This window comes from Nematolebias whitei, chromosome 2 (genome assembly GCF_014905685.2).
Source record: "Nematolebias whitei isolate Nwh7 chromosome 2, NemWhi1, whole genome shotgun sequence".
Classification (NCBI taxonomy): domain Eukaryota; kingdom Metazoa; phylum Chordata; class Actinopteri; order Cyprinodontiformes; family Rivulidae; genus Nematolebias; species Nematolebias whitei.
The window spans coordinates 7,858,868-7,871,027 of record NC_056499.1 but is presented as its reverse complement, the minus strand read 5'-3'; the positions used below and the strand labels follow the sequence as shown (position 1 = coordinate 7,871,027).

Genomic DNA, 12,160 nt, shown 5'->3' with positions numbered 1-12,160 from the left:
ACACACACACACACACTGGTATATATATGCTGTTAGCACCAAAGCTACACAAATAATTTTTTTATTGGATTGATAGTTGGACACCCCATGACCTAAAAAGTAAAAAGCAGGTAAAGATAATGGCTGGATGAATTTATGTATAAAAGCTGAGTGACACAAGGGACAAATCAACCCAATTGATTTAACTGAAAGGATGGAAAAAAATAAAAACATGTTAAAAAAAAAACACGTCTATGAGACGAGTAGAATTGGTCAGAACTGATCTTTATAGTTTAGTAAAAAAATGAACAAATTAAGTGTAAAAATTAGGCACAACTTAGATGCTACATTAATGTAGTTTAACTCGCATTGTGGTTACTTGGTTCAAACCTCCTCAAACGAAGCACTGGTACAAACTGTTACACCACTTGGTTCAAACCACTGGTTCAACGTCAACAGTTTGTTTCTACAGGGATGCGTGTGGCTTGCAGTGCATTGGATATGTTGCACGAAACATAGTTTCCTGGTGTTTTGTCACAATGAAAAACCTCTAAATCAAAAACTAATAATATCATTTGTTTTGTTGCCCCCCACCCCCCCACCCGCTCTGCATCCAACTAATGAAAAGCTCACAGTCAGCACAGCTCATTATCATGATTATAACCCTTAGCTTACTTGTGTCGAGGCAAAATCTGGAATAATAAGCAGGCTCTATGCAAATGCAGTCTTTTGATTTATAATGTATGGCACCCAAGGGGGATGGGGGCATTGCTCAGGTGTGTCACCGCTCTGATTACTGATTCATAACACTACTGCTAGAACACACACATGCACACACACATTGCCAAACAACCACACAGTAGCAGAAGGTGGGGGAATTGAGGAGACAATCAAATACATCTGTCCTGCCCACCCCCCTCTCCCTTTCCCTCCACCTCGGTGGAAATTGAGCACTTCAGTGAGGACTATTGATTGGAGACACAAGAGGTTGGTGGCAGGCAGCAGATGAGGCCAGACCGCACGGGGCTGCCTGCGGTGTCAGGGCCGCGACTGTGCCGGGGATGAGAGGAGGGGGGGCCCTGGGGACGTGAGCTGGGGTGGGTGGTGTGAACAGTGCGATGTGTTAATCTCACAGAAAATATGCAGCTACTTGCAGACTTGGTTGGTGTCTGCTCTCTGTCCTGAACAGATGGAGCATCAGTAACCACCAGCTAAAGGGATAGTTCTGATGTTTTGAATGGGTCTATGTGGAAAGATGATGAACAGATAATGTTTTACCTGTTGTAGATAACTTGAAGTTTCAGTTTAATTCTGACCAGATTAATGAGCTAAAGCAACGTGGATCGCTGCCGTCTTAAAACAACTCCCACCTCAAATAGTTAATTAATGGCGTTTCTCATGCGCTACATTTCATGAGACAGTTTTATCCAGGATGGCTACCACAACCACATTTTTTGCAAACCGTAATAAGATATGGAGCATGGGGCAGTACGGTGGCGCAGCTGGTAGAGCTGCCACCTCTCAGTGAGAAGGTCGCTGGATTGAATCCCGGCTAGGGCCCTTTCTGGATGGAGTTTGCATGTTCTCTCCGTGCATGTGTGGCTTTTCTCCAGGTACTCTGCTTTCCTCCCACAGACTAAAAACATGCATGTTAGGCTGATTGGTGAGTCTAAATTATTAGAGAGTGAATGGCTGTTTGTCTTGTTTGTCTCTATGTGTCCCTGTGATGGACTGGAGACTTGTCCAGGGTGTCCCCTGCCTCTCGCACAGTGACTGCTGGATATGGGCACCAGTGACCCGAAAAGCAAGAAGTGGGTAAAGATAATGGATGCACGGTATGGGGTATGTGTTGCGGATGACTCACAGCCACTCCCATATAAAATTTGCTTCACTCTCAGCTATTTTAAATACAATATAGCCATTTTTGTGTTGAAAAATGTATATTAGCAGTGGCGGCCATCTTGAAATGTGTCGACTCCAAATGCCAGTGAGCTATAGATGGACATCTAGTTACTTTCTGAAAGTTTCATCCAAATCTGTCCAAGGGTGTGTCAGATAATTTGTTACAGTGTTGACTGCAACCGTTCTGGACATATTTTTATGTAAGGATGTGCAACAATCTGATCGTGTTAAGAATAACTCTCAATTTTTGCCACTCATTTTTAGATCAATATTTGTAAAAAACGGCAAACTTATAGCCTTAGGTCAGTTGACTGTGGCAACCATCTTGAATTGTGTGGACTCCTAAATTTAATCTTTTTCATTTTTATGTTTAGGGCTTGGAATGTTGCCTGACAAAGGCTAAACCTCAAAGTGGCGCTTGCCAGTCCGATACTTCTCACAAAATTTCAGAAACGCACACACAAACACTAGCTTAAGAACATTAACGCTGATGGTCAACGCGTCAGAATTCAACTCTTCAAACTGAAGTCGATCAAAAGGTTTCCCACAACTACAGAACTTCACTTTGAAGTGTTTAAGCTGTTGCTTTAAATAACAAAAATATATGAAAAATGGACTCGTAGATTGCACAATCACAATAAAGGCAATCCAAAAAAGTTCAATCTGGTCCTCTGGACATTCAAAAAAGCAAAAAACAAAACAAAGCAAAAAAATCTAGAAACGTTTCGTCTCTCATCCAAGAGACTTCCTCAGTCTGAGGTGCTGTTTTCAGCTCAGTCTCTTAAATTTGTCCAGAGGACCAGATTTAACTTTTTTGGATTTTTCTACCTGGATTATTGAGCATGCATCAGGATACAATAAAGGCAACTTTTTAGGTTAACTTGGCCTGACTGGGGCTTGTGTTTGTGTGTGTTCTCTGCTGCATCGCAGCCTCCGACAGTAGTGAAGGTATGTGTGCAGACAGGTCCTACATCATCTTAAGTAGCTCTTTAGGTGGTGACAGAGATTAATGATGGCCAGGCAAACAGTCCAGCTGGGGGACCTTTGAGCGCACGGACAAACCACACACACAAACACACAGAATGGCTCAAATTGGAAGGAGGTGGGGACAGTCCCTATGGATGCACAGGGACATCAGCTGAGAGAAGATGTAACCTGGGGAAAATTAGACAAAAGTTAAAGGAAAAGGGGAGTTAAATTCCAAAACCCAGCAGATTTAACAGTGAGGACGTAAAGGAGAAGACAAAATGTGTGTGTGTCTGAACATTTAGCATCTGGCACAACACACGGCTGCAGACTGACTGGTTCTTGCATTTTTTTTTTTAATACTTCCAAGTGAATAGCAAGGCTAAAAGATGGGTTAAATGAAAAACAACATTAATGTTTTATCATTCAATCTTGCTCCAGAACTGAAGGCAGCTCGAGCTCGTTGCAGGAGCAGATGAGGCCGTGACATAAATGTGAAAGGCAGAGTGTCAGAAGAGGAAGGTCAGTGCAGGAGGTTTTATGCCAGGAGGGAGCCAGAAAGCATAAAAAGAATATTCTCTCATCAAAGTGTTCTGGGATTATCTTAATGTATTAGTCATAGTCTCAGGCTGTGTCTTTGTAAAGATTGTGTTTATAGACGGAGTACAGAGTAAAACCCGATGCTCTTCTTTATTTGCATTTTAATTTTAACCCCTTGTTGAAGGTAAAGGTGGAGCAATAACGGTTTTGCCTGTGCTTGTGTGTTTGTTTGTACCGTTAGCAAAATATTTCATGAACCACTGAATGGATTTCAAGGGAAGTTCCAGAAAGTAATCACTGAATAGACATAATGATAAACTTTTGAAGCCAAGCCAATTCAAGATGGCTGCCACAAAATGGCTTTAACTCAGCTAGTTTCACAAATATTGAGCTTAAATGTGGTGTGTTTGTGTGTGTTCTCTGCTGCATCGCAGCCTCCAACAGTAGTGAAGTATATATATATAAAGGCGTTTTAAACCCTTCCCACATTCTTGCCATATTCTAAACAATGTTTCTAAACTCTAAACTCTCTAAAAGAGCAAAGAATGTCATGATTTCAGCTCCCTGCCACCTGCAAGCACTCGTGGCCACGCCCACTTCTTCGTTCTGCACGATGAACAGCTGATCAGCTGCAGCAGGAAGTTTATCCTGCAGTGTGGGCTCCACAAATGTGCAGCAGGTGTTAAATAATTTAAAATAGTTTATTTTAAATAAAAATTCCATGATTGAAAAATTGCGATAGAGCGAGTCCGCGATAAACGAACCGCGAAGTAGCGAGGGACTACTGTAACTCCATGAATTGAACAGATATTAAGCCACATTGTGGTGTGGTAGTAGCTGACAGTCATCCCCAACTCTAACCTCTTATAGATTGTGGGAAATATCACAATATGACCTATTATTTAATTTAATTATTTAATTTTAAAGGTTCCACTAAAACAGCTATAACTCTGTCATGTCTCAGCAACATCTTAGTCTAAACTTGGGTATGAAAGGCTGCAGGTGAAATGAAATACTTAAAGAATGATAGGATTTTAATTTTATACTAGTTTCGGTACGTTGCTGGCTGTTTGTGTTTCCTGTTTCTTTTGCGTTTCACTCTCCTCTCAGTGCTTCTTAACTCTCCTTGAGGCTGAAGCAGACACACACACAAAACACATTAAACAGCGCTCGCTCTCAATTTAGACCCGGACAATTCATCTTGCGATTTTAACCTGCAAGCCGTCCACCAGAGGAGGCTTGATGGCCAGATAGCGATCTTTAAGAAGCTGTTTGCAATCACAAAGAGGAGGGTGTAATCATGTGCGCGCTGGCTGAGTGGATCAATCCGGCGCCTGCTTTTTCATGCCACTGAATCCACATTGATCTTACACACGTTCTGCACAACAGGCAAAGCCCGCGTTAAAACCTTGCGCTTTTCATTTTTATTTCTACTCTTTTCCACGGTTCTTTAATTCCATGCTTCTTTGCTCGCCTCTGCCTTCTCGTCTATGCTGTCCTTCTGCAGGTGATAACTTTAAGTTTCAAAGCGACCTACTTGAGTGGATACTTTTCTCCAGGGTCCCGCCCCAAGTGGAAAATGAGCGGCTGCATAGTGTGCTCAGTCTGATTGTGAGTCGTCACACCCGGGACCTCTTCACCTGGACAGAAATTTATACCCTGGAAAAGAAGACATATTTTTTAAGTAATTTATTGAAACTAGAAGAACATGAAAAATACTGTTTAAGGACAATTAGGTTGACCTGTAAAACCAACCTTGGATAAACAGACATAAACGAACAAATAAAAAGTTATGAGTAATAAATATCTTAGCTGTTGCTGATAGCTTTTTCAGCGACTTCATTTTAGAGAAAAGAGCACATAGCAGTCAGTGCAATGAAAAGATACCAACTAACAACAAAACAAGTCTAATCTCTAATGGATCATGCAGCTTTCAGCAGAAAACATGAGATTGGCCCTTAAGAGAAAAGTTAGGGACTTTGATTTGATTGCAAACAACACATCTGAAAGTATGAAAATTAATTATTTTTGCACAAGAAGCAGATGTTAAAAGTACTGAGTTGCAATGTTTTCAAAGCCACATCCATTATTGATCAAATAAGTACCGTATTTTCTGCCGTACACGTCCCACTGCCTTATAATAATAATAATAATAATAATAATAATAATAATAATAATACTTTATTTACTGTATAAAGCCCTTTAAAACAACAACAGCTGCCACAAAATGCTGTACATATAAAATCAAGAACATTTAAACACACAAAATAGTTGTTAAAAAATTAAGATCAATAACAAACAATAAAAACGGTGCAGAGCAAAATTCAGTGTGTGCTAAAAGCCAGGGAGTAAAAATGTGTTTTTAAAAGAGTTTTAAAACTGGACAGTGAAGGAGCTCGTCTGATGAGAAGAGGGAGATCGTTCCACAGTCTTGGAGCAGCAACAGAGAAAACTCTGTCTCCTCTGAGCCTCCGTTTGGACCTTGGCACCTCCAGGAGCAGCTGATCAGCTGATCTGAGGCACCGAGCAGGAGAGAATGGGTGAAGCAGCTCAGAGAGGTAGGATGGAGCAAGACCATTTAAACTTTTAAAAACCAATAAAAGAATCTTAAAATGAACTCTAAAATTAACAGGCAGCCAGTGGAGAGAAGCCAGAGTGGGGGTGATGTGCTCCCACTTTTGAGCAGCAGCGTTCTGGACCAACTGGAGACGTCTGAGTGAGGACTGGCTGAGGCCAAGGTAAAGAGCGTTACAGTAATCCAGCCGAGAGGTGACCAAGGCATGGATTACTGTTTCCAGCTGCATGTGTAAGGATGGGCTTTACCTTAGCCAGCTGTCTGAGGTGATAAAAACTGATCTTGACCACCGCTCCTATCTGGGAATCTAATTTAAAATCACTGTCCATTTTAAAACCCAAGTTAGAAACAGCTTTCTTTACATGTGGTGCCAGAGGGCCCAGATCAACAGGGCAAGGTTCACAAGAGCCACTAGGACCAAACACCATCACTTCTGTTTTATTTTAATTGAAATTTAAGAAGTTTAAAGACATCCAGTCTTTGATGTCTTCAAGACACAACAGAAGTGGCCTAATTGAGGGGGCATCTTTCTTTTTTAGTGGCATATAGATCTGACTATCATCAGTGTAAGAGTGAAAAAAAAGATCCCATGCTTTCTAAGGATTGATCCCAATGGAAGCGGGTAAAGGGAGAAAAGCAGGGGACCTAAAATGGAGCCGTGTGGAACCCCAAAACACAGAGAAGCAGTGGAGAATTCAGAACCAGCTATGTTGACAGACATGGTTCCGTCTACCAGATAGGACCTAAACCAGCTCAGTGCAGTACTACAGATACCCACTTGGTGCTGTAAGCATGATATTAAAATGTTGTGGTCCACGGTATCAAAGGCAGCGATTAGGTCGGGCAGGACAAGAACCACATGTTCACCAGAATTAATGGCCATAAGAATATCATAAAAAAAACTCTGACTAGAGCGGATTCTGTGCTGTGGCAAGTTTTGAAGCCAGACTGAAAACCTCCAGGATATTGTGCTCATCCAGAAAGCATTTGACCTGTGAATATATATATATATACACACACACATATATATATATATATATATATATTTATATATATATATATATAAGTACAAATATGTCTAATAAAATGGAAAAATCCATAAACACGTCGCTTCGCCTTATACATCGCATCTATTAAGAGTCGCTGCTGACAATCCAGAAATGTGGGATGAATCCGGAAATGTGGGCCGGTGTTGTGCCAAAAATCGATTGGCTGCCACATGGCGGCTGCGGGAGCGTGCACAGGAGGGCTATAACAAGAATTTAACAAGATTAACACTTAAAAACAATTGTTTGTTTGCTCAAAACTATAGAAAAGGTGTGTCTCAGTCTAACTTTTCCTTAATAAATGCACTTTGATGGTCAAATCAGCTGCATTTTCAAAAGCCGATACGCGGAAGCAGGAATGCGCAAAGGGCAACTTGCTGTGCATTTCTTCGAAATTTAGCAAGATAACTACATAAAAACAATTTGTTTGCTCGACATTATAGTAAAGGTTTATCTCTGTTGAACATTTACTTAATAAATGCACTTCAATGGTCAAATTAGCTGCATTTTGCCTGGGCAGCGCAGCGAAATGAAACTGATTTTCCTCCAGGTGAGCTGGACAAAAGTGGAAGGCTAAGGCAAGCCGATTGTGTCATTAATAGCCACTTTTACCTATTACATGACACAACAGCATGCCATATACCTCGAGCCCCCATGTAGTGGCTGAAAATGGTCGTGTTCAATATTTTCAGTCAGAATGAATGAAAACTGTCATATCTCAGTCAAAAATTGGTTTATAAATATGGGAAAAAATCCATAAATACGTCGCTTCGGCATATAAATCGCAGGGCAATAAAATTATGCAAAAAACCGCGACCTATAGGGCGAAAAATATGGTACATGAATGAAAATGAACTAAGAATAAAAAACAACCCTAAAGATCAGAGATGACTTTTGTTCTCTCCTTGTTCCTGTATTATATGTCACTTTACAAGCCTGCCACAGCTTGTGTTCTTTAAACTCACAGATTATCACTCATCCAGAAATCTGTGGAAGTTCCAGGTCACTGCCTTCACTGTGTGTTCTGGGATAAGAAAAATCTCAGTCAGGAAGAAGCAAAACTGACTCTTTTTGGTGACTAAAGTATCATAAAAGTAAAATGAAGGTCAAACACAAAGACTGAGGTTGGACCTGCAGGCAGGAGGAAAATAAAACTGTTTTACCTACCAGTGCAACACAAACTAAAATAAATTATACTAAATAATAAACCATTTTTAGCCTCCCTCTGCCTGTGAAGCTCTCTCAGTAGATCAGTTTAAGTCCAGACTGAAAACACATCTGTTCTCCCTGGCCTTCTCTCAAATTAATACTTGATTGACTCGAGTTTTGGGGAAATTGCAGCAAATATGCAATAGCTGTCTCGGTTTTTATTAGTACTATTGTTTTAATGGTATTTTACGGCAAATGTTATCATACTTTTATTTTTTAAACTATTTAATTTTGTTTATTATATTTTATCACATTTTATCTATGATGTTGACATGTTTAAATATGATCTACATGCTGTCTATTTGTGTCTACATTTATATTTCTATACATGATCTATAAATGGTCTATATTTTTTTATGTCTATATGCTGTTTATGATGACATGTCAGAGTCAGAGATCCTTTATTATCATTCGCACCACATGTGGTGGAGCGAAATTATGTACACAGGGTCCCAGTTACATCCAACAATAAAAATGTAAAAGAAAAACAATGATACCATCTAAGATATGAACTAAGAAAAACCTTAACTAAAAACATTACGTCGAACATCAGCACAAACATGAGCATGAGTCTGTGTGAGCAGATGAACACGCATGAACACAACAACATGAAACAGATCAGCAGCAACATGAAACAGATCAGCAGCAACATGAGGTGATTTTTTCACAGTGATTATTCTGCTTAGAGATTCAAGAGTCTAACAGCCTCAGGGTAGAAGCTGTTCCTCAGTCTAGTGGGTCTACACTTAATGCTCCTCAACCTCCTTCCTGAGGAGAGAGGGGCAAAAAGTGTGTGTGCTGGGTGAGTGAGGTCCTTCATGATGCAGGTGGCCCTCTTCCTGCATCTGGAGGTGTAGATGTCTGTGATGGTGGGGAGGCTGACTCCGACAGACTTCTGTGCAGCCTTCACCACTCTCTGCAAAGCTTTTCTTTCTGCAGCTGTGCAGCCTCCATGCCACATGTTGATGCTGGAGCACAGGATGCTCTCCACTGCACACCTGTAGAAGGAGGTGAGGACTGAGCTTCCCAGACCAGCTCGTCTCAGCCGCCTGAGGAAGAAGAGGCTATGTGATCTACATGTTGTCTATATTTGCATGCCTTTATATGATCTATATGCTGTCAACATCTGTTTATGTTTACATAGCTATGTATTCTATCTATGATATATATATATATATATATATATATATATATATATATAAATGATTGATATGCTGTCTATATTTGTATGTCTATATATGGTCTATAGGCTGTCTATATGTGTATATATTTCCATGTCTATGTATCATCTTTATGTTGGTTACATATCTACAGATGGTCTATGTTTTTTCTATATCTGTTTATATATGCATGTCTATACAAGGTATACGGCGGCACAGTGGTGAAGTTGGTAGAGGTACCGCCTCTCTGCGAGAAGATCACCTGATCAAATCCCGGCTGGGGGCCTTTCTAGGTGGAGTTTGCATGTTCTTTCCGTGCATGCCCGGGTTTACTCCAGGTACTCGTTTCCTCCCACAGACTAAAAACATGCATGTTAGACTGATTGGTAACTCTAAATAGTCCCTAAGTGAGTGAGCGAGTGAACAGTTGTTTTGTCTTGTTTGTCTCTGTGATGGACTGGAGACCTGTCCAGGTGTCCCCTGCCTCTCGCACAGTGACTGCTGGATATGGGCGCAGTGACCCCCGTGACCCGAAAAGGAAGAAGTGGGTATAAGATAATGGATGGATATAAGGTATATGTGTTGTTTACATGTTTACATATGATCTATATGCAACATTTCCCTACAGTACATTGCATTATTCAAGGAGCTACAAAGAAAAGAGGACTTTTCGTACTTCTTCATCTAGTTTCCGTGACTGACTCTTCTCAGGAGGCTGGCTGTAATCGCAGCCTGATTGAGTCACACTCTCTCCTTCAGGACCCCCCAGAGAGAGCCCCCCCTCCCCCGACCCCTGGCGCTTGAACACACGCACACAAACACACTTTCTGACGAGCAACGCTAATATTGAAAAGGCATTCATCTGTAAGGTACTGTAGCTCTCCCCCCCTCTGGGATCATCCAATGGAGCACCTCAGGATACATATAGAGGAACGAAAGAGAGCAAAAGTGAGGATTGATACCCCCCCTCCTGCACACCCATCCAGACATGTCTTGTATCTTTTGAAGCCAATAGCTTAGAAATGCAAAAAAAGAAGGGGAAAAAAAAAATCTCATCCCAGAGGAGAAGCATGAAAAGACAGCTCTGTGTATCTCCTGGACTCTGTCTCTTGTGCTGAAGATATTACAGCGAGAGCTCCATATCTCACATGACTTTAACATTACAGATACAGAAAGGCTGCTTTGAAACTGAGGCGCAGCAGTCGGGTCGAGATAAGATGCAGAACCTTCTATAGCGATGAAAGGAATTTTGGAGGAGAATATACTTGGCATCTAGCTTTGAAGGAATCCATAGCGTTTTAGACTAAGATCATCTTATGCTAAGAAATGACAGAAACATTGAATATAGCATTATGCAACATCTTATGCAACACGGCATACCAACAGAAATAAATCAGCTTAAACAAGTGAAATTGTTCCACTTTTCACAAAAAAAGTCAACAGAATATATAAGTAGCAAAACTTTTCCATTTCTTCCCTCCATCTCAGTTCATCCCTTCAGATTTATCTTGGATGAATATTTATTAAATATCAAGTGGGCAACAGACAGAGATTTTAAAGATTCAACCATAAAAAAAACCAACAACAAAGAAGCCTGGAGATATAAGTTTCCTTGGAAGAAATCAAGCAATCGCTCAATGAAACCCACACATACACCCACTCCTCTGTGTTGAGACCAAAACGTCTTTGTGCATTCTTTCTCTTCTGCATTTTTCTCTTTCTCCCATGTTCACACACACAGCAATCAATAGGCAACTCACAGGCAATCAGACGCCATTATTTGTGAAGTTCCACTTCAGTTCACATGAGTTGATAAAGGAGGCTACTATTGATTCAGCAGCCCTGAAGGAGAGAGCAATTTAAACGACCGATGGGGCATAAAACAAACTGGATGACAGAAAAAAGCATAACCATGGAGGGAGGACAGGGTAGGAGGACATGTTCTTATGGACAGAAAAAAAAAAAAAAAACATTCTCTTGATGCTCAAATGTCAGGTTTCACGTTTATTTGTATATTTTTAGGGCCCGTCCACTCGGGAATAGTATTTGTGAATACTTAAAAACTTTTTCAATCTCATGTCCACACGGAAACAGCATTTTAAGAGAGACTGTACGATAATGTAGGATCGCGCCTCTGCTTTTTGCAGATGATGTGGTCCTATTGGCTTCATCAGGTCGTGATCTACAGCTTTCGCTGGAGCAGTTCACAGCTGAATGTGACGCGGCTGGGATGAGGATCAGTTCCACCAAATCTGAGGCTCATGGTCTTGAGCCGGAAAAGTGTAGAGTGCCCTCTCGGGCTGGGGAGGAGGTCCTGCCCCAAGTAGAGGAATTTAAGTATCTTGGGGTCTTATTCACAAATGAGGGGGAGTGAGAGATCGATAGGCGGATAGGTGCGGCGTTGGCAATGAAGCTGGCGCTGTACCAGTCTGTCATGGTGAAGAGATAGCCGAGTCAAAAGGCAAAGCTCTTAATTTACCGGTCCATCTATGTTCCTAGCCTCATCTATGGTCATGAGCTTTGGCTTGTGACCGAAAGAACGAGATCTCGGATACAAGAGGCCAAAATGAGTTTTCTCCGCAGGGTGTCTGGGCTCTCCCCTTAGAGATTGGGTGAGAAGCTCGGTCATCCAGGAGGGACTCAGAGTAGAGCCGCTGCTTCTCCGTGTCAAGAGGAGCCAGTTGAGGTGGCTCGGGCATCTGGTTAGGATGCCTCCTGGACGCCACCCTGGTGAGGTGTTCCAGACACGTCCCACTGGGAGGAGACCCAGAGGAAGACCCAGG

The 12,160-nt window shown here is 41.4% G+C and overlaps 1 protein-coding gene across 1 annotated transcript in view; it reads right to left on the bottom strand.

Moving 5' to 3' along the window:
- Window positions 1–12,160, bottom strand: part of galns (galactosamine (N-acetyl)-6-sulfatase) — a 41,451-nt gene that overhangs the window by 8,235 nt on the left and 21,056 nt on the right. Inside the window, exon 12 of the mRNA XM_037696393.1 lies at window positions 4,925–5,046. Coding sequence (XP_037552321.1) covers window positions 4,925–5,046 — 122 coding nt within the window. The remainder of the gene's footprint in view (window positions 1–4,924; window positions 5,047–12,160) is intronic.